The following is a 23,326-nucleotide window of genomic DNA, read 5'->3' as shown; positions in this document are numbered from 1 at the left end:
CACTGCAGTATCATCCTCATCTCAAAGGGAGAGACATGGAAATGCAGTTGGCTTTTGTTCTCTGAGACACATTTGACTTCAATCCAAGCGATCTCTGCCATATTGCAGTCAGACACCACTAGGTGGGTCTCTAGTTAATCACATCAGGGATACAAGGAGTCTAAGAGCCATGCAGAATACAGCTGATAATTCCGAACGAATATCACTTTGTAAAAATAAATTTTAATAGATTTCTGTCTAAGAACTGTCTTTCAGCATGCATTTAGTACTATAAAAATGTTGTTGTTTTTTTGCTGTGGTAAAGAGTGAAGCTGATATTTTCTGAAGACCTTCAGACCAGTCAGATTGAAAGCCGGAGACTCCTCTGGATGCAGGACCACACATTAGGAGATGCCCTGATCAATACCATACCAGCCCTACACTTCTGTGACTTCCTCTGGAGAACAGCCACTATCGCATTAGCAAGTCATACTACAAGGGACACTCCAGGAAAACTGTCCATAATACCGATCAACTGATGAATGACTGACTGACTGACTCATTAACTGACTTAAGTGAAAATCACTCATTAACCAGTTATTCATGGGTTCATTGCACCTGAATACACTTGAAAAATAAAACAGTTTTCTCCAAACATCCATACATCAGAATGAAGCAGTATCACTAACTCAATTATTTGTTAATATTCAGGTATTAGCAACTTGATCGATATGGAAGAGAAGTTTTCAATGTCTTTAACGGGCGTCTGTGCTAATGAGGCCCAGCCAGCAGAGGCACAGTGATGAGTCCAAGACAGGAGAAAAACATTGTTGGTTTCCAATTAGTTTGCCCAATTAAAATGCTGAGTATCTGTTCCTTTTTTAAAATAGTATTCATTAATTTCAGAACATTCACAGATGCACTGAATTGACGTAGGAAGGGAAATTGTTTGAGAAGAGGAGGTACCTTTTTCTACGGTAAGGCTGTGGGAGTCTGGAACAAGCTAACGAGCCACGTTGTCAGCTGACAGCCTGACTGCTTTGACACACAGCTCAGATTAGTTCGCATGGACAGCATCCAAACCAAACAGATGAAACAGCTGACCTCTGCTCATTTGTCATTTTTACAACCTTCGCAATATTAACAAAAACAGAAAAAGAATTTCAGTTCAAACTCTTCCCTGAAAACATTTTTTTTCCAAAATCCATTCAAGTACATGAAATCACTGTGCGTGCAGAACAGAAACATGCATTCACACAATTTAAAAATATTCAGGCCAGAAGCAGTGAAAACATCAATATCAATTAATGGAGTTAAAAAGTTCTAAAAAATAAGGAATTAACTATGAAGACTAGCATTCTGCTTACTTACTGCTTATAGAAGAATCTAGTTGCCAAAAAATATAATTTAAAAGTGCATAGAACACAAGTCCCATTATTCTATACCCCAGTTCACCCTACTGCACTCTAGTCTCCTGTACATCACTGCACTCTGATCTTTTCTGTTAACAAACATCTTCTCTATTGGAGTGCAACATGATTTCCTGATCCTCGTGTTTGGTAGTTTATGCAAGACTTTAGCGAAATAGTAAGTGAAACTGAAAAGGTCTCTCTTTTCTAATAATACCAGAGAATAAATACCAATGAAACAGGATCACCATTACAATCTTATTAAAACAAAATCTGGCACATTCCTTTGACACAAATGTTTTGGAAGAATTCTGAGGCGGCTATTTTTAGATGGAGCTTGTACTGTATGCACCAGAATTTCTTAATAGGCTCTCGCCGGACTGCAGATTCTCTAGAGCAAAGAACTGCAGCTTTGATTAAAAGACAGAGTCGCAGGCTGGAGTTTCAAAGCTGCTAATGGTTTTTTTATTCTGAAGGGTTCTTTTACTGCATTACTCAAGCACACCATCCTGGCTGGCATTTCATTTAAGTGCACACTGTTCTGTTTTCTGGGTCTCTCATGAGACTAAATATTTGTTTTTAACACATTTTCTAGAGCACCGGAGGAAGCAGCTGGAAAGCATTCTACAGAAGAGCATCACGATACAAGACATAAGACAGGCATGTTATTAATAACCGTAGAAAGAGAAGAAAAGCAGATATTTTACATCGAACCACAGATCACAAAAGTTATGAAGACGAACGATCTGACATTTAACTTAGAGCTTGTGATGTTACCCTGCCGATATCTAACAAAGAACTGAAGAGAAATGCTAAATAGCCCATTCTTTATGATTAACTTCAAAACATTTCTCCATACTACCAGCTCTGTGAGCATTTTTATCAAACTGAAAAATGAATGTAAGATGTTTTATTGCGTGGCTACGTTGTCACCTAATTTCAGTAAAAGATAAGTTTTATCTACCATATACTTAAAAAGAGGTTAAACAATGCTTCTTGTCTGACGTAGTTCGAGCTCAATGAACTCCTCAGAAAAGTCACATTTGCCTGGCAACAGTGTACAGACTATTTTGAGAACGGGGCTACCTGCTTTATCCCTTTACTTCACGCGCTTCTGCCTCAAGCGTTTCATAGAATCAGTTGAAAATGATAAAAAAGTTACGAGGTAAAAAAAATAGCACGTCTCCTTCATCGTCTCAGGTTTCAAGTTACATTGTAAATTCCCACTTCTGAAGTGTTGTGTGTTCACAACCTCACACCTGTTAGTTCTGAAAATGGAATTTTCCCTCACTCACAGAAGCCTCTCAGAAAAGGAATAAAATAATGAGCTATTTTAAGAACTTGTCTTCAGTTTCTTTTCGATTAAAGAACCTTCAGATTACAAACTATAGAACAGACTAGATGGGCTTAATGGCTGTCTTCCTTCATAACCGTTCTTATGATCTTATCGAAAAATAAACTGGGCCAGTGTATTCATGAGCAGCAATGTCCCTGGTAGTTTAACAGTTCTGCTCTTTGACTTGTTCACATCCAAACGTCGCCAGAGGTTTAGTCAGGTGCAGTTGTTTCTGCTCCTACTCATGTCATTGAGAACAGCTAAGCTAAAGCTAAGGACACTCTTCCAGAAGCTCTTTAGCACTGTCTGAAAGACCAGAAATGTGCTGTTTTGTGGCTCAGTCGAGATGCCCTCAGCCCAGTCCCAGAAGTTCACTCACCACTTCCGGGAGCAGATGTGTTGCCAGGTCATGAATGGCTTTTCCCAAGATGCACATGGAGGACAGAATGAACACAACTCCGAGGATCACACAGGCTCTGTGGAAAAAAGATACATATTTATAAAACAACAGAAAGTCTAAGAAAAATACACACACATGATGCTCCAAAAATTTCCAGATTTACATTTTTATGCCTGAGTATTTATAGGAGTGACTATGCTCAGGAGAAAATCCCACAACAGAAACCATGCATTGGCAAAATGGATCGTTGGTCTCTCTAGTGTCAGGCCAGGAGCCAACTAGTGGAAGATGCCGTTGAACTGGTTTCACATGCCCTCAGCTGCCTTCTTCAAGCCTCCTCTGGTTCACAAATACAGTGCCGGACTGAGGGAAACTAATGATCCAGACCATCTGAAAGCCGTCCCCAGGGAACCACTGGAACAAGGGAGGTATTCTCTGTAGACAACCCTGCCAGCACAGGCATCTCAGAGTCAGCAGCCCTTCAATGTGCAGAGGCTTTTCCACCAGGGAGCTCGCTTTCTGGACAAACCTTTTTGTCACAAGAGCAAACAAAAATAAGATATCATAGCAAACAGTTGGCCTTTAAACCCTCCATTTAGTGATAAATCATTACATTACAAAAAATAGCCTACATTATGTATTACTTAATTTTATGCATGTATGCTTTCAGAAAAATAGTGTACAGATTTTTGGTAAACCTTTTGCCATTTTGATTAATCGATCATGCATGACTGGCTGTGACTGTAATTGTTTCACAAGCACTAAATCACCTCATTGGTGAGACAACTGAGCACAGGTGATGGGGTGATTAAACTTGTCGAATGTCAAGCCTGAATGTCAAACAAGAAAGAAAAACACAGAAAGAACCCACTTGCACCGCCCACCAAAGAGAGCAATGCTTTTGCACCATTAGTATGTTGGAGCAACACCACAGCAGGTTTTCTGTTGACCACCCTGATGGACATCTGCAACAGTGATACAAAGATGCAGAAGCTTTACACTGATCATGTGCCGGGACTACACTATCTGCCCTTTCTGCAGGTTCACCCTGATGCGACAACGTTCCAGCAGGACAGCACATGCCCTCCTGTGGTGTGTGCCAATGCCTTTGTTACAGACGAGAATGCAGAAGTTACAGATTGTCATGGATATTCTAGTTGCCAGACTTGAAACCCACTGAACAATAGAAGAGGGATCTGAGATGATGTGTGGCACTTTGGGACTCAGAGTCAGTGAGCATGTCAGATATTGTGCAAGCTCTATGAGGGGAATGGGACAAGATGGCATGTGTACATTGGAGTAAAGTATTGGAGTGAACATCTTGTATCACAAAGGAACGAGTAAAGGTTTATTCCATGCTGAAAAAAGAAGAAAAGAAACAACATTTCTGCTGTGGAGCCTTCTTTAGGTGTGTACCTACTTGAATCATCTTGTATTGCATCTAACAGTGGACACAAATGCTACTAGCCTGTGACCCAGAAGATCCAGTTGAACAAACCTGTTGATAATGTTATACACCAAAATATTTTTCATAAATAATTAGAACTTGAATGAAAACAAGCGGGTCACAGTTTTTTGCTTTAGTTTTTTGTAAATCCTCCTCTGCCAGGGCTTACACTTCTTGTAGTTCTGGGAGTTCTGAGAGGAGATTTTTGACATCCACTCCAGGCAGACTTGCTATAGAACCTTTGGTATCTTTTTTGAACTGCCTCCTTGAGAACATATGTTCAGTCGGATTGAGGTCTGGAGATTGAAAACGTCAGTAAAGAACATTCATTCTGTGTATAGTTAAGCATTCCTCTGTTGATTTGGACGTGTGTTTTGGATCATTGTTATGCTGCAGTGCCTGTTTTTGGACAAGCTTGAGCTTCTTGGTGGAGGGAACCAGCTGTCTGGTCAAAATGTCCTGATATAACACTGATGATCATGTCCAAATATCTCAGTTTTTCCATTTTCATTTTAACTGATCTTAAGACATAGTTCCAATTATCATGGATATGCAGTGCAGAAAATTCACAAATGCTGCTCACTCTCAAAAAAGGCTCCTTCCTTGCAAACTGGCCATGAATGCTATTTGTGCATCCAGCTTCAGGGGGTATTTTCCCAGAACTAGCATTGTCTTGAAGATGCCAGAATATGTTGGAGATCTTCAGCTGTTGTCTTTTTATCTACGGTTGCCTCCCAAACCACTTGTTTCACAGCCATGTTGGCGAGATACACCGAGTCAGCTTCCTGACAGTTTTTCCAGTATACCCTTAGTCCTAAATTTCTTAAAATAGACCTTATTGGAAAGCAATAATGTCAGCCTTTGTGGATTCTTTCATGGACATCCCCAACCTGAGGGCTTTTTGTGACCTCTCAAACCTTCTGTGTGTTACCTTCTTTTATGCCCCAAGGGAACAGGAACCTTTTGTTTGCCTCTGTTTGGCTCCACTGAACTTCCAAAGTACAGAACAAAAGGGACACATAGAGCTGTACATTAATGGGACTAATCATTTCTGGAATTCCAAAAAATATTTATATCAAATATGACTGCTGTGTGCAATGCTGTAACAATTAAAGCACCACCTTTTGAGATTTCTTTTATGTTTGTATTTCACTGGGGGCATGAATAAAAATTTAACTGTATATATTGTAGTTGTCTTAACATTAAATTTCAAATTGGATTTTTATTGTTATGATATTAACTTCACAGATCTGGAGCTAAATGTATCTTGGTTTCTTCTTTTGCTAAGCTGTGAGGAGGATGCTACCTGAATAAGTATCAGGCTTTCTGGTTTTCCTTTGAGATGCCACAGGAAAGGCAGGTGTGAATTGTCAGTGCTATGCTTCAGGAATGTGTCAGATTTGAAGACTGGTCACGGCTACCACCTTCCTTCACTTCCAAAGCGTATCGCTCAGAAATAAATCTCACGTCACGGATATCAGTCTGCCAGCTGGGGGCACAACTCCTAGCAGTTCTGATTGGAAGCACCCTTCTTGCAATGGACAGAGTTAACAAAATATCTTGTATTGAAGACAGGGCGGTTTATCGTGGTTCAGGCTTCTCATTCCTCTCATCAACAGCTCTCCTGAAGCAACTGACAGCGACAGGGTTTGAATGAAAGGGTTCTGTTTTGAAGGATGTTGTTTGAATGTCATGAACCACTTAAATAATTCATTTTCAGTGCTTCTACATGAACAAGTTAAACATCAGTATTTTTATGAATAAGCAATGTTAAGATAAAGCTAAAATATGGGACTTGTTCTAACTGGTCTTTAATTAAACAAGCTGTACTTTGAATTTCTCCTTAAGGGTACGAATCCAGAAATGTGTCTTGGTCTCAAAGGATCCTTTTTTAAGATCATCGGTAAAGAAATAGGACAGAGCAATTTCTTCACAACAGCATTTTTTTCACGAATGTGTTATTGCTTATGCAGTTTTATCTTTAGAATTACTAGTGCCCCTACTCTGTTAACATTAATAATAGAAACCCATCCCTGCTCCCTCCTTTCTAAATATTGTCACAGCATCTTTAGTGTGTGTGTCCACAAAACAATTCCCTCGGGGGACAATACAATCTTATCTCATCTTTAGTGATTTACAGTAAGTATGACAAATTACCCTACTGCTGACACACTCTGCTCTGACATCGCCAATGTCAATACACACAAAAATGATTATTTTCCAAAAAATACATTATTCCAATACTTGAATTATTTCATTCAATGTAATTACATTATTTCAATAATTTTATTGAATACTTTAAATACAGTTTGCTAGATAATGAACGAGATGACAAACTATTTATCCAGCTTCTAACCACTTCTTCCAATTCAGGGTCGTGGGGGAGCCAGAGTGTATCCCAGCAAGCAACGAGCACAAGGCAGGATACACCCTGGACAGGACGCCAGTCCATCGCAAGACAGACAGACACAAACTCACAACAGGGCCAATTTTCCCAGAAGCCAATTAACCTACCAGCATGTCTTTGCACTGTGGGAGGAAACTGGAGCACCTGGAGGAAACCCACACAAACATGGGGAGAAGATAGCACTCCACACAGGAATATTGACTTAGGGCTCCTGACCAATGAAAGAATCCTTATTTTCCAACACTCTGTGTGCATACATAAAGAAATGTATGATACAAATAATATAAAAAGCTAAAATTGTAATAGTTAAGGGTTGCCCATGTGTATAAAATCTGGAAAGATTCATTGTTTAGGTTACAAATACCATATTTTAATGATGTTAATGAATAAAACAATATTTTTTAATCAACTGTAGTACTACAGTGAATGAGGAACATCACTGGAAAGTAACCCTGGAACCGAGAGAGGTCTATTTGAGTAAATCCCCACATTGCAAATGTTCCAGGAACACGAGCAGGTGGGGAAGGCAATGACAGGCAGGCGGCGCACTGACAGACAGAGCACGCGGCCTTGGAAGAGAACGCCTTGCATGTCAAGCAGCCCTCTGGCTTTCGCAGGCGCAGATCCCTGGAGGAAAGGCAGGGATGTAGCTAGGCAACTGGGAGAGCGGGGAGGCCAGCAGCCGGAGCCGCGGAGCTCGGTCCTCGGCGCTCGGGAGGCGCGCACGGCTCAGACAGCATCAACATGCAACACACACCTCTGTGGCAAACGGGTGTCACCCCCCCCACCACCCCAAGCCAGAACTCCAGGGCTCCTGCGCCACAGGGATCTTCTTCTTGACAGGACACAGGGAATGGTTTTATGACATTGTTGGAAAAACAGCCTTTTCTCAGCCGTGGTATGGTAACTGCATTACGGAGTGACAAAGAGCTTGAGCCCACACCTGGCATTTTATGTGAATGTTATGGAAAAGCTGTGACATGGGGGCATGTGTTCAATGCCCAAGAGTTTTGGACTCAGTTTAAAAAACTAAGAAAGGTTACAAAGGACTGGAAGCCATTCATGTGGCCTCTTTGGTAGATAGTAACTAATTGATCCAAGGATCTCATCCAAGAAGCCAAAGTGCCAGCTTCAACAGCATGGGCTGGGTAGCTTGTTCCCTACTCCCAAAACCCTTTGGGTAAAGAAGTGCGTCCTGTTCTCAGTACAGAATGCATAGATTCCACTTGTGGCCTGTGGAATCATGTTTCACTTCACTGTGAAGAAATCAGCTGGGTTTATTTTGTTGATGGCTTTGCCATTTTTCAATACTTGCATCAGGTACCCTCATAGTCTTCCCTGGTCATGGCTGGAAAAGTTCAGTTCCTTCAGCCTGTCAGTGTAGGACATTCCCCTGAGCCCCAGAATGTATTTGACTGCAGTTATTGTGTACACAGTATGCAGGCTTTACTTGTGCATTGTTCAATGTTAACATAACATGCCTTAACATAACATCCCTTTCAATTCAACACTATTAACTATATATCTTAACGGTCATCTGCCAGGTGTTTTTCCAAGCTTGAATTTTGTCCATTTCCTTTTTAAATTAATTTGCTCCCTCTACAGTGTTTTAATAATCCTGTTATTTCGGTATTATTGACAAACACGGCAAGTTTACCAACTACTCCAGAGTCTAGAGCATCGATAGAAACAAGGAAGAGCAGTGGTCCCAGAACAGATCCCTGTGGTACTTCACTAATTGCATCCTTCTGAAGTGGACTCACCCCTCATCACTGCTTTCCAATTTCTGTTTATTAACCAATTCCCAGTCCAAACGCACACGTTTCTCTGAATGCCTACCCCTGTAATTTGATTAATATTTATGAAGATCTTTATCAAAAAATGATATACAGAGGCCACTCAACTAATTATGGCTCATTAAGTTACTTTTGTGCACCTAAACAACCAAGGGTTTGAATTCTTAGTAATTATGAATTTTTCCACTTTCTTTCATATTATCTCCTTCCTTTTTGTTTTGAATGTGCAGAGTTGATTGCGTGTGTAACAAATATTAATCACTACTTTAAAGTTTCGGAGGGCAAGTTTTCCAGCAATATACCATTCTGAACCTTAAGATTGCTCTGGTTTTGCAAGTCCTATACATTTGTGTCAGTTTACAAGCAAAATCCAGAAAAACAGTGTATATCTTTAGTCCTCAAAACACGCTGACTAAATTAATATCTGCAAGAGAGCCAACACTCTGACACTTAATTGAGGTGTAATGTGTTTTTCCCCATTACCTCTGAATAAATCTTGCTGGGGCTGTATGTCGAACAGTAATTAGATGTCTGTGTCTTATTTTTAACACTCTCCTTGGAGAGCAGCTCCTGGACTGACAATCCGAGTGAGCAAGAAGATTAATGAAAACGAGCCGTGGTGTCATTTATCACTGTGATACACAGAGGTACCGAGAGGAGCCACTGAGAAAATGAGAACCAAACTGGGGATGCATACTGTATATAAACACTTTTGGCTATGTTCTTCTCAATCAGCAGCTTATTCTTATTGAAATCAGAGGGCACTTTGTCTTACACAAAGGCTTGTGGGAGTTTGGAACAAGCTACCCAGCCAAGTGGTCTTTATCACAAAATGGCCACAAGCCCTGAACCACAATACAGACCAGATGTGCCGTTCTATTCCTGTTGTCTGTACCTTTCTTATGTTACTATGGAATTACAAGAATCACAAAAACAATCCAACAAATATACAAATCCAACAATGTCTTGTAGAATAGTGACAGTCACCTAGGCATCCTTTCTTTATTTTGTATGTAATTTTTGAATCAGGATATAAGCAAACATTATTAATGAAATAATACAAAATTCAGTAGGAACACACTTAATCATCATTTATTTCAGTAATACCTCCTTTTGTCTGAGGCTCTGTTAGACAAACAAGTCTGTAAGAACACGTTTGTCTTCCCTGCCGGCTGAACAAGTAGCAGTGCACACACCAAGAGGATCATAAAGTCCAGCAGTGCATGTGAAGTAACAAACGTTTACATCCTGCTTCAAGTTCTGGTTTCCATTCACTGGCAAGCAATTAATGAAGGCTGTCAAAATGCTACATAACCAGGGAGACTGGTCTTCACTCTGATACTGTGGAATCCATCCAGATCTACTAGCTCTACTAAAGGCTTGATGTCTCACCTGTGACCAGCCTTATGCCCTTCTGTTCTCAGAGGGGGAGAATGAGCACATTCATCAGGCCCCTCCTGGGCTCGCAGTGAGCCCCACGAGTGGGCAAGAGATCCCACACAGACTCAACCCAGCCCATCTCCCCACTGTCACAGACCAGGGCCTCACTGCACTCCAGCACCTGTCCCAGCAGAGTTACAGCATGTAACTCATAGTAAATGTGCTGCATGGGACGCATTGGTTTAGGAGCTTAAAAATAGCTCCTGCTTTAGTGAAAACAGACAGCGCCCGCACTCAGGAAGAACAACACACAGGTGTGCACCAGCGACCGAAACCACAAGCTGATACTGGATAGGTGCTCAATAAAATACGTAAAAAGAGCAGGCACAAAGACTCAAACCAAAGACTGCCAAGGTTTTGCACTTCATGTCTGAACAAGAAGATAATGATAGTAAGCTTAAATAATCTTAGCTTCATCTTCAAATGAATCTGCCTGGGTTTGACTGAGTGTTGTTTAGGAAGTGCAAGGTGATTTGCTGAAAAGCACCACAACCCTGAAGCCTCAGTGAGAAAAGGGAACTGGGGTTTCAGCTCTGCAGTCGTTCTTATTCGTCTCCTCCGAGCTCTGAAACACGAGGAGACGCCTTCTGGGACGCCGCCTTGTGTCTGTGCTGCCAGACAAGAGGAGCAGCAGAGACAGGAGTGTTGCAGTGGTCCCCCAAGGATGATACAGATCAGATCTCTGCTCCTGTGTTTTTGTGTTCGCTCCTTTCCGGAGTGCATCCAGCCTCAGCCTCTTTTATCCCCACCCAACAATAGCCACCTGCCCCATTCAGGAGTCCTGCTGCATTTTAAAAGAGGGGGCAGATAAAGTAAACCATTTCAGTCAGTGCGCTGCCTTTATCTCTCTCACTCAGGAAGAAAAGAAAGGCTGCTCTTGCTGGATTTCTTCTGTTAAGTACACCGTAAGCCCAATCCACAAAAGACTATTCATTACCCAAATTCAGACAAACACAGAGGCCTCCAGAGAAATCCTATCTAATGCAATGTGAGCTCAAAAAACAGATTCTAATCTCAGAAGTCACTGGCTAATTATTTTATCAATCTTATTAGAAGCAAATACACAGCGTGCATGTTAAGAGCGGCGGCAGGGACAGCCCCAGAGGGTGTGGAGAGGGGAGCCGTCTGTAACGCGCGGAGCTGAGTTTTGGACTCACATGTATTCCCTGTGAGCCGAGTGCACAGCTGCAGCGTTGCTGTAGCGCCAGAGCACAATAATCGAGGACAGAACATCCAGCGTAGCATCGAACTGAAAGAGAGGAATACACACGTTATGAGCTTCAGGATGGAGACCCCTGGCCTGCAGCACCCAGGCATTGACCAGCACATCCCAATCGCAAAGGTTCGGGCAGAGAGAACAGGAACAGGGAAAGGTTCATTCCACGCCGACAGGGAAAGACAAACCACCTGAAAAAGGCTCCACAGCCAGAACACGGGGTTTCTTTTCTTTATCTTTCAGCTTATAATGAGCCTTTACCTGTTCCACTACAATTTCACAGCTGCCTTACGGCGCCGGTCGCTGTTGACGTCACTGATTTAACGCCTTCATGCATCGTAGCGATACAGAGGCGAGGGACCAGTGAAACAGGCCTCAGCGCCCGTCGGAGGGCACAGAATGGGATCCGCTAAAGACCACCAGAACAGAGTGTTAGCTTGCTCTGGCCTTTGTCATGCAGTTGAAAATAAAGGATAAAGAGTAGTATCATAATATGGAAAGGCATGCAAAACCACAAAGAATAAGACAGGATGCGATGAGGCTTGCTTTGTTCTGCTTGGATAATAATGACTTGAAGAAGCTTGGCCTGCACTCAGTGCTTTCTGAGGAGTATTTGATCTTTCTCAAAAGAATGTAATGATCTCTGGGAGTTTCAGAGAGAAGACAGCTCACTAGTAATGCACTAGTAATTGCTCTTTTATGAGTCCATTACCTATTGAATCATATGTTAGCCCTACTGACAGCAGCAGCATAGCATAAAACATTAATCCAATGGTACTTATAAAATGTTTTCACCAGAAGTCCGGTCATTCTACGTACACAAAACCAACTCTTAACTGAACTTAAATGAAGCTTAGCATCTCCATCCACCTCAGGAGAAGCACAGCTATTAATAAAGCTGTGCATTGCTCATTAAGCTCAGTGATCTCTGCTCTTGAAAGACTCAAACAGATTTCACAATAAATATCCACCCCGGTGTTGTGAGGCTTCACATTAGCACTGTGATGTTCCACAATTCACCCTCTGCAGTTTGTTTCTAATTAGCATTACTTACAGCAAATGCAAAGGCAGAAGCACTGTACCTCATTATGGAAACAGCTGCAAATCAAAGAGAGAAGAAAATCAGCATCATACACACACAATAAATCAACAGTTTGCTTTTGAACGATAGTCGCTGGCCTCCTTCAGTAGAATAAATATTAGTAGTAGTAAAATATTACTGTTGCAAGAATGTGTGTTACACTAGTAGTAGAAACTAGTAGAAACAGGACTATATAAACATCTGTAATTTCTCGGGGATTCAGGATTTGTGGGGTTTTTTCTGAGTGTTAATGAGTGAAGAATTGAGGCTGCTGGTACACAAGGAAATTCAGGTAGAGATTAAAAACCACAGGAGATCTGGATCTGTCCTTAAACACCTGTTAGAAGCACCTGCACTTAAAAAGTAACGAGACCCAGAATTACTCAAACATCGTTCTTCGTCGTGCTTAAAAGTACTATGACCATCTCTTTCCCCCCCAAAACTAAGGCACGCCTGCACTTTCAGATTGGGGCTGGCTGAAGGAAATTGATAAAACAGTCATCTTTGTGAAACTGCTACTTGACTGTAGAAGACACTTCTACTGTCCAATTAGGGTGGTGTATGCTGAATAAAGATGACAAGCCGCTAATGATGTTGTCTGCTCTTCCAGCACATGTCCTGTGAATCCTGACAAATAATTCCCAGAGGTCTGCCTTAAGGAACGACTTTAAGAGTGGTTATGCTTGACAGGAACACATTTCAAATTAAAGAGTCGAGATCCAACCTAAATACAAATTGTTCAAATGGAAAGGAACTACAGATCTTTCCAGAAAAGGTCAGAAATGTCAGACATCCTTTGAAACATCAAAATGTAAACTAATTATATATCCATACATCCTTAGAGCAGTTTTTAATCACAGGCTCATAGTTTTCTATTATCTGTTATTTATTCTAGGTGTATTGGTAAGGGATTCAGCTTTTAAAACCTTTGATTCAGTTTATAAGTGATTAGTTTTAGCCATTTTAGGTGTGCTAACTGACTTGTAACCAATAGGACTTAAGCATGACAAAAAACTAGCACTAATAGTGAGGGTGTTTGATACATCAGTATGTCCGCTTGTCCCTGTTCTTCTCAAATTGATTGCCAATCAAGAGGTTTTGCATCAGAATAAGTGAGCATATTTTTCATAAGCAAGTTGAGGGAGAGAAGGCATTAAATTCATAAAGGGTCAGCATGGGTAGGCTGCACAGGAACAGGTAAAGGTTGATTCCATCCTGAAAGGAAAAAGAAAAGAGTCACACCTGAAGAAGGCTCCACAGCGGAAAGTCGTGTCTCTTCTCTCTCCCTTTCAGCAGCAGGGAGTAAACCTTGACCTGCTCCTGGTGATTAAGGGCCCAGCTAAAGCAGAACCAGCAGCCAGGGGGGTCCCTCAGGACCAGGAGCAGCAGCCCTGCCTTACAGCACGCAGACACACACTGCAGGTCCAGCTGCCGGGGGGCGGGGGGGTACACTGGGTGAAGAACAAGCCAGCCGGCCCTCCCCATGGAGCTGGGCTACATATACATGCCACAGAGCTGCACGTACCATCCAAGAGTCAGTAAATACAGAACATTATCTGTGCCAGACGTGTATATACAGTATATTTAACAGTAGTGCTTGTTATGGCCAATAAAGTTACTGGCACACTGGTTTGTTCCCAGTATAAGTGCTGAGGTAACTGTCTCTTTGTATTTTACCCTCAAAGCAACAATTTTAAGCCATCTCTAGATTTAGTTCTTTCTACCACAATAACATCACCCAAATGCAAACAAAATGGCATTGTCTCTGCTGCAAGCGTTTTTGATTAATTCATACTCTACAAACATTATTCTTTCCAAAACAATTTCGTATTTAAAACGGATCGGATTTTTTATTTTTGTGTGCGCGAGACCCAGGCAGCAGAACCCATCCACAAAGCTGTGCTTATTGAGCACTGTGTTTCGACACGGTGTCACTGGCCTTGGGGATCTACCCTAAGAGGTTTCCCTGCCTTCCTGCGACAGTCCCTGTGGTCTGAGCTTACAAGCGACGCGAGCCAGAGAAAGCCATTCGGCTCAACAAGCCCATCTGGGAGGTAGTCATTAATTTATCCCTTGGATCACAACTTTACTCCCACACCTGGAGCTCAGCCCAGGCCTCCCTGGATGAAAAATAATAACGATGCACTGGCTGGGAATCGAACCCGGGCTTCCCGAGGGGCAGCCAAGAATTCCACCACCGAACCACCAATACCCCCTTAAACACAGCAGCGCCACCTCTCCTCCAAGCAGTAACTGAGCCCAGGCTGCAGCGGGGAAAGTGCCGAATCCTAACCTCGAGACGACCGGGGAGAGTCCAGTCCTGCCAGTTAGTCTTCCAGCAGTAAGACAGCAAAAGACTTCAGCGAACACGCTGGGTATCTCATGCTGTATGTGGGAGGAACTGGTATATCTCTACATGCACATCATTGTGTGCCCCAGAGTCTGAGAGACAGTACCTTGACAGCAGAGCAGCTCCCAGATCATTTATTCTGAAACAATAGCCAAAGCCCTTTCTTGCACAGCAATTAAGAACTGCGCCCACAGTCTTTAAAGGATTAGATCACTTCTGGACATTTACAAGATTGTCGGATATTGTGCGTGACGGGCTGGGTGAGAACAGATGTCTGGCGTGCGAAGGTGTCAGCGCTTTCTCTTGTTAATGAAATCTTTAGCAAGTTGCTAGATCAGTGATAAACAGACCTTCCCTGTCTGCCGCAGTCAGTCGCAGGGCAGAGTCCCCCTGCCTGAGCCTCACCTGCCAGTCATGTGCACTCCAATTAGAGAGAGAGAGAGAGAGAGAGAGAGAGAGAGAGAGAGAGAGAGAGAGAGACACACAAACACACAAACACACAAACACACAAACACACAAACACACAAACACACAAACACACACGGCTAGAAACGACTGCACCAACACTACAGCACAAGCGCACCAGCGCTCTGGTGAACGTGTGGTCCGATTCACACTGGCGACACCATTGCTCTGTGGGGCCAACACTCCGGGCCGGTGCCGCACCAGTCCAGAACTCCCCCCGGCCAGCTGGCCCTAATTAATGCCCATTACCCAGTTACCAGACCACACCCCTTCCCTCACTGCTTAACCCCTCGCTCACCCTGTTCCCTGCGCGGTATTAGAAATCTTTCCGCCTCCGGAGCTCTCGTTACTGACAGCCTTCGCCATCTTGCGCTCTCGGACCTCACCTCTCGGACCCCTTTCCAGCTCGAACTTCTCGCCTCGCCCTTCTGGTTTAGTTGCCTAGCCCTCCTCTCTGGACTCGACTACGCCTGGACCGATCGACTGCTCTCCTGCCTCGCCCTTCTCGGGCCCCATCAGAGACCTGCACGGGGGGTTGTCATACTCGCCGTAACAGCCAGAGAGCCACTCATCCTGGGAAGGGATGGCAGAACCTGAAGCACAGGCCACAAGGCAGGACCCCACGCTGGGCAGGATACCAGTCCGTCACAAAGACGGAATTTATCCCACCCCGGACCCAAGGAGCACAGAAAGTCGGATGTATGCATGCGAGACAGAACCTCTCTCAAAGCATTTGGCACTCCTGTACATTTATTTTTCTCTCTAACATTATTTTTGCTCTAAATTGCATTGCAAAACTCTTTGTTCCTAGCGAAACTAATCACAAAATAACTAGATTCTAAAAAGACAGTGGCCCCACTGTCCCCTTCATTGAAAACAAGCCAGTCATGAGGCCAAATGGAATATGAGGCTGGTCAACAATGGCTCACTGGCTCCCAGCTCTTGCTGACCCAGGGCTGGCTGTCTGCCCCTCAGAAAGTCTAGTTTTCACTCAAGGCCCGCAGCCAACATTCACCTGTCATAAGGGATCCTGATTCATCACATACTGTGAAAGGAAAACATGTAGCTGTAGTGTTCATCCTTCATAGCAGTCCTTAAAGTCTGGACAGCTGCTTCCACCCATTTTCAACCCACTTCGTCCAATACAGAGCTGCAGCCTGTCCCAGCAAGCAACGGGCACAAGGCAGGGTACACCCTGGACAGGACGCCAGTCCATCGCAGGGCAGAGATCAGCTTCAATTATGAGAAACCATTTATGTGCATTATGAGTTTAATTTTCAATCATGAATAAAAGAGCTACCCCACAGGAAGCTGTCTGAAGCATTCTAAAAAAGGTCTTGCTCTTTCGTCATGTTGCCATCTGTTTGGCAAACCTGGGGGGTTAACGTTCCCTCCCATGTGTCAGCGCTCACAGCACGTTGTCTTCCTTCGATCACAAGTTTTGCTTATTCTTCCCTTTTAAGAACTCTCCAGCTTCCATTCTCAAAAGAAACGCTAATGGTCAATTCAGACACAGTGCTGTTAATTAGTGTCTGATAGATGTGTTCAGTCCTTGCTGAGACGCATCCAAAATCTCTAATAAAGCACCAGCCCATCCACTCTCTCCGGCTTAAGAGCCCGTATGACAGCAAAGGCATTGTAATAATACTACCTCAGCACAGAGACTGTGATTGTGTTCACACATTCCACCATGTGGTACAATGCTACTGTACATTATTAAAGGCTTTTTTTCAATAAATAAACAGGGTTACTGTGTTTTACACCTCCTCCTTTATAAAAAAGAGGATGATGTGTGTTTAAGACAAATGGAGGAAAAGACGAAAGAGACGGCCTCCCCCGTTTTAAAAAACTTGCTCAAAATCAAGCTCAGCAGTGCAACCGATACCATTGCAGAGTGAAAACACGTTGAATGTGATATACAAAGTTTTAATATTAGCTAAATCCTTTTTTCATCAAGTGTCAAGGACGTATGTACAGTATGCACCTTATGACAGTAATGTCCAAGGTCAATGATTTCTTAAAAACTTGAGACATTTTTATTCTATTGTCACTGTCCTGTTTTTTATTCATCCCACTATAGAAGCTCAGATTATACAAAATAATATTATAACCATTTAGAACAGGTGCAAGCAACATGACTACATGGCACTTGGTAGCAAAACAGCTTTGAATCAGGAAATCCTGTACACTCTTCCAGCCATCTGTGATCAGAAAACCTCTTATTCCTGGAGACCCTATGCAACAGCTCAGAATTGACAAAAAGCTTTGCAAAAGCCTTGGGGTGTTTTTCAATGTTTGAGTTAATGCAGGGCAGAACATCATGAAAGATCTGATAATAGGTGAATTCCAAAACACATTGTATGAGCACCAGCAACAGCGTTTGAAAAAGCACGTTTAATGTTGTCCTTTTGGTTTTTAAATCACACTTTATATGTGCCACAATTCCATTAATTAATACTGTAGGACACCTTGGAAATATTAATCTATCATTAAAATCACTCTGATTTCCTTAGCTTATTCTCTATTCCACATACCAGAAGACAAAACAAATGTGATTCCCAGGAGGATTAAATGCAACGTGTATAAAACACATCCAGGCTATTGAGCTGTTCTAACCATTTAATTCTGCTCTAACCAGCACCAGAACACAGTATTTCGCCGCACAAGAGCAGGAAGTTCATAGAAGTTTCCTAAAATGCTAACAGTGGCACTGCTTGAATGACCATTGGTAATTCCAGTGTGGGAGAGTATGAAATAAAAAGAAGACAAATACACAGAATTTTAACCAAGAATGTACCTGACATTTCTTTACTAGGATAACCGATAGTTAAGCAGGTTTTTGATTTGTTTTTTACTCTCATAAAAAATAAATTGGAATTAATGAAAATGGCCAACAAGACAAAAGACACAGATGCTAAACAAAAATCTGTGAACTGTGTTAATCTATATTCAGAAAACCCGAACAGATTCACAGTTTGTACAGTGCTTCCTCTCTAACTGCCCTTGCAAAAACCCTCATTTGTATCCTGGTAATAAATCTCATGAGCTCCTCAAATGTTCTGCAGCAGCTAGCAGCTACAGAGCACAGCCTTCCCTTCAAGCCCCTCGTGCATAAACAGGAATTGCCTGGTAGGAAAACCTAAATAAATTAATGATGGTGTTTTGTAACAGCAACTGGATATTCCTGTCATATGCTCATTAAAAGCTTGTCTCTTTTTTTCCCAACCAGTTTCGCAAAAAAGAGACCTCTCTTAATGAACCAAAACAGACTCAAAACAAAGATTTCTTCTATTCTCCCAGAACATCGATGCACAATTCTCATCCTAATGGGACACAATCAAGCAGGCTACATAGGTCTCTTTAAGTTAGCAACATATTATGACTTGGGAAAGGGGTTCAATTGGTTTAATTAAGCAGTTAATTAGTCCAATTATATAATTATGAGCTCAGGTGCCATACAATCCAGATGTCACAGCTGCCCATGAGTTGTACACATTATATGTGCTGTACAGTGAAATAAATACTCAGGAATTGTATCATTATGTCTGCTATGAGTTGATTTTAGAACAGACACAAGCAGAACTTCCTATTGTCAGAGAAGCCCGGAAGGTCAGTCAAATCGCAACGAAAACCACACGGCAAAGTACTTGAGAACTATTAGATCTTGTCTGCTGCCAATCAACAACACACATCTGATGGAATAAAAACAGGAAATTCTTTCTCAATCAGCATTTATAACACTGCTTGCCAAGTGTCTGAGGAGCCCAGAGTCAGTACAGATCAGGAGATGAAGAGGTCTGTGCCTGTATAATTAAATCAATCCATGCTATATCAACCCATTTGCATGGGATAAGTCACACTTTTGTCATTTCAGAGAAGGTACAGACACATTCTCCATGATCCTCACCCCCTTCAGCAGGCTGTGACCAATTCTTATCTCATTAACCAGTCTAAACTGCCCTACAGCAAAGATGCAGGAATTAAAACATCCTGATTGTGCTTAGTTTCATAGGCAACTCGAGTCACATCAAATAACAAGGAAAAGTGTTGTTCAAGGATTCACTTGACATTTTCTTTGATTATGATAATCCATGCCGAATTGCTGTAGCACATCATGAACTCCATTTTTACAGTAAATGAACATGACTTGTCATCCACATGATCTGAAGTGAAAATGTGAGAATTCTGAGATGTAAACATGGAGTAGTAATAATAGGAATATCACTAATGTTTGATGTGTTGCACAGTAGTGTGGCGGTTGGTGCATTTGACACGGTCTTGACTCTCAGACCCTGGGTCTGATTCTGGCCCTGAGCTGCCTTCTGTCTGGAGTCTGCATGTTCTCTCCACGACCATGGGATTTTGTCCAGGACATTTGGTTTCTTCCCAAAGTATAAAAACAAGATGTCAAGCTTGACAGGTCTCTCAGAATTCCCCTACCACCTATGTGTGTGTGCCCTCCAATGGAATGGCATCCATCCAGACTGTACCCTGCCTAGCACCCACTGTCTGCTGACTCTCTGCAACCCTACACTGGAGGTTTATCATGGTCATGAGCAGCCCCCAGTAATGTACAGAACCCAGACACAATTCTTGGGTGGCTACACCATCAGATTTTCTAGACCATTTTTCATCTGCGCCCAGTAATACTCCTGATTTAATTGATGGCAGCCTCATTTAAAAAAAATACTGCTCCACATTTCCTCTGGATTTAGAAACATTGAGAGTTTTAATAAAATTAAGCACATCAGTGTCCTCTTTTATTTAACACAAAAATTCTGCACTTTTTCAAACCTCTCCAACTACACATGAATTTCAAAGAAAAGGAAAACATCGGATCTTTTTGGATGCTAGTGGAGTCTTTTCCTTTAAGAATTCACAGTTACTTTCCAAAAGACCTTGTTTCCTTTCTGGAACAAGTTTTGAAAATTACCTGATAAATTATCGCTAAAAATACTGGTGTCTGCACTTTAGGTGTGATATCCCTGAAAGGATTTTATTCTTAGATTTTAAGTTGTTAAAGTTCTTATTTGCATTCAGTTGCAAAGCTAGACTATTTTTTTTAGTTTAACCAAAACCTTACTAATGGAGTAAAAAAAGTAACAAGCCTAAAAGTCTACACCTGCATTTTTCGCAAATCATACATTCATTGTTAAATTCATTATTGAAGTACTGCAAATTATTTATCTGTTAGCACTGATGTACGCAAATATACAATTACCAAGACGTTAAAGAGGATCTAAACAATTAATGAACCCTTATTTTTCAGATCAGAACAATATGAACTCAGCCAAGTATCCATGTCACTGTAATTCAGAAGGTAATCTTGTGATGCAAATTCATGATAAATAAATTAGTCCTAATCTGCAGTATAAAACTAACTGCAGCTTCATGACCTTAGAGAAATTAAAATCTGTGATGAGATTATGTTTCCTAGAAATCTAACAAAACTAGATTAGAAGAGACTGTCACGTCAGCATGACAGCATGTTGCTCTCTTAAACATTTTTCCTCATGACATTTGTCATGAGAAAGCATGCGTTGTTTGCATAAGTATATAGTATCAGTTTTCTTGGCATTTTTCATTAATCCATCGGGAAAACACTGATTTCTGGGAAAGCAATTTAATTCTGGAACAGAGAACAACATGCACTGCATTACCCACTGACTGACTTTAATGGGCAATGTCAGTATTGATCACACAAGTTTAAACACTTTGGAATGAGCTGCATAACATTCATCAATTTGTGATAGCTCTAGAGGTATGTAACAAAGATTATCGCTACAGAGTCTGCTGACATGATGCTTTTAAATATCAGTAGAAATTATGATAAAGCATTCTGCAAATAACTATACTATTTAAGAATGAAATATACTAAATCAATGTGCTGACAGAGCACTCCAAATAAAATGGCAGAAAGACAGCCATTTGACTGAGCAGGTTATCAATGTGTTCAGAGGTAAAAGAAAATACTTAAATAAGTATTTATTAATAAGTACACAGCCACCACCACACTCATTCAAGGCCCCTCAGGACAATTCCGGATCACCCAGACAGCATCTTGTACCTCCAGCAACCTTATTTACTGTATCTCTTGCAGTAAATGCCCAGCCATCTACATTGGAGAAACAGGAAGGAGACTCGGAGACCGCTTCAGAGAACACGTCAGGGCTGTGAAGATTAAAGATCTCTCCAAGCCCATTGTTTCTCATTTCACCTCTGATGGCCACGACCACACTAATCTCTCCGTCTGTGTTCTCAAAGACAGTTTTCCGAACTCATACATCAGAAAGACCACCGAAACTAAAATTATTCTGCAGTTAGGATCACACATTCTCCCTTCCCTTAACGACAGATTACTGTTCTTTTAAATTTTCTCCATTCATTGGAAGTTTCATTTCACACCTCTCTGCACCCATTCTGACTTCACACCTCTTGATTGGCCTCTCTTTCTGTCCCCAGCTCCCGCCTCTCACTCCTCCTCCCTCCCAACCTTTGTTCTCCCGCTACTTTACCTTTGCCTACTGCCCTGTCTCTCTCACACCTGAAGAAGGCTCCACGGCCGAAACGTTGTGTTCTCTTTCTTCTTTTTTTCAGCATGGAATAAACCTATTACTTGTTCCAATACTTAAATAATATGTATATGATATTTCTTAGTTCACAGAAAGGTAACCTCTCTCTGCTTTACAATGTAACATACATCGGTGTGTTACAACGTTTTTTGCACAGGGAACCCTGGAGAAAGTGATGCTCACAAGAAGCACTCACTCCGAGTGGGTCAGCCAGGAAAGGTACTCAGACCAGCCACAGGCTAAACCCGCAACAGGACCCCGGCTTACTGCAACTGGCTTGGCATCTGTCAGGGGGGCGTCCGTCGAGCTCCACGCAAAATGCTGTGTTAGACAGTGTGCACGCCGCAGAACCTCTAATGTGCTCAGTATTTCATGACATTAAAAAACAAGATCTGAAGCAGAAAAGGTGAGATTTGCAGCCTGGGAATGTGTCCAGATGCTCACATGACTCAAGAACAGGGCCACAGCTGGGGACCCCTGGGGACCCCAGTCTTCTGGCTTTAAATCACAGGTGAAATTAAGTTTTCCTTTATTGTAAGTCAACCACACTGCAGAGAACTAAGCTGCCCCAGAGACAGCTTGTGAGCCACGCCCAGCCTTCATAGGTCTTAAGACAAGCAACCATTCATAATATGTCGATTGATATTGCTATGATTAGAAGTGGTATTAGCAATATCATGATGTTAAACATTGTCTTGCTTAAGGGGAAACAACACTGCTGGCCCATCATTCAAGGGGAATTGAGGAAATGTGACATCACATCAAAAGCCCCTTCCACATCATGAATATTTGCACCCTGTGCACAGAGAGATGGTAATTGCTGAAAATGAGATATTGCAATGCAAACCCGGTCATTTACTCTGTGGCTAACAGCATCTGCAGCTACACAATTGTGGACAACCAGTCTGTGATTAATTCTTTCACAGAATTAATTAAAATCCAAGGAACCATCAACTACCAACACATTATTATTTTCTCTATTCTATAATCATAACCCATTCGGCCAGATTTCAAACAGCACTGAGACTATTTCTTTCAGTTTCCCCTACTGTCTGTTATGCTTAATAATTTAGGCTCATTCGGATGCACATTTATAATCGCTGTATAATTATTTACAGTGATTCAATCAATGTATAATTAGTTTGCACAGGAAATTCTCCACTAGTTAAATCACCCTCCCCCTTTCCCCTCATTTGGAGTTGCTTATGGTCAGCCTGGGATTTGGGGAAAATGTTAAAACGTAAACGAAATTGCATGCAAAACAAAAATAAAGAGTTGTTCTTGTTGTTCTTGTTGTTCTTGTTGTTCTTGTTGTTCTTGTTGTTCTTGTTGTTCTTGTTGTTCTTGTTGTTCTTGTTGTTCTTGTTGTTGAATGGAGAGGAGAGGTTTCCAATTGAAGAAACAAGAGTCCTGTATTGCAGGTAAGCC

General features: G+C 41.9%; 1 protein-coding gene across 2 annotated transcripts in view; it reads right to left on the bottom strand.

The window, feature by feature from the left end:
* The window catches only part of tmem163a (transmembrane protein 163a), a 65,969-nt gene that overhangs the window by 11,688 nt on the left and 30,955 nt on the right, over window positions 1–23,326 (bottom strand). For both annotated transcript variants that reach the window (XM_006636237.3, XM_015358494.2), the window contains exons 3-5: window positions 12,485–12,528; window positions 11,372–11,463; window positions 3,104–3,200 (exon numbers count right to left, since the gene is read on the bottom strand). In XM_006636237.3, the coding sequence (XP_006636300.1) occupies window positions 3,104–3,200; window positions 11,372–11,463; window positions 12,485–12,528 (233 nt within the window). The remainder of the gene's footprint in view (window positions 1–3,103; window positions 3,201–11,371; window positions 11,464–12,484; window positions 12,529–23,326) is intronic.

Source organism: Lepisosteus oculatus, chromosome 12 (genome assembly GCF_040954835.1).
Source record: "Lepisosteus oculatus isolate fLepOcu1 chromosome 12, fLepOcu1.hap2, whole genome shotgun sequence".
Classification (NCBI taxonomy): domain Eukaryota; kingdom Metazoa; phylum Chordata; class Actinopteri; order Semionotiformes; family Lepisosteidae; genus Lepisosteus; species Lepisosteus oculatus.
This window is presented reverse-complemented; position numbering and strand designations above follow the sequence as displayed.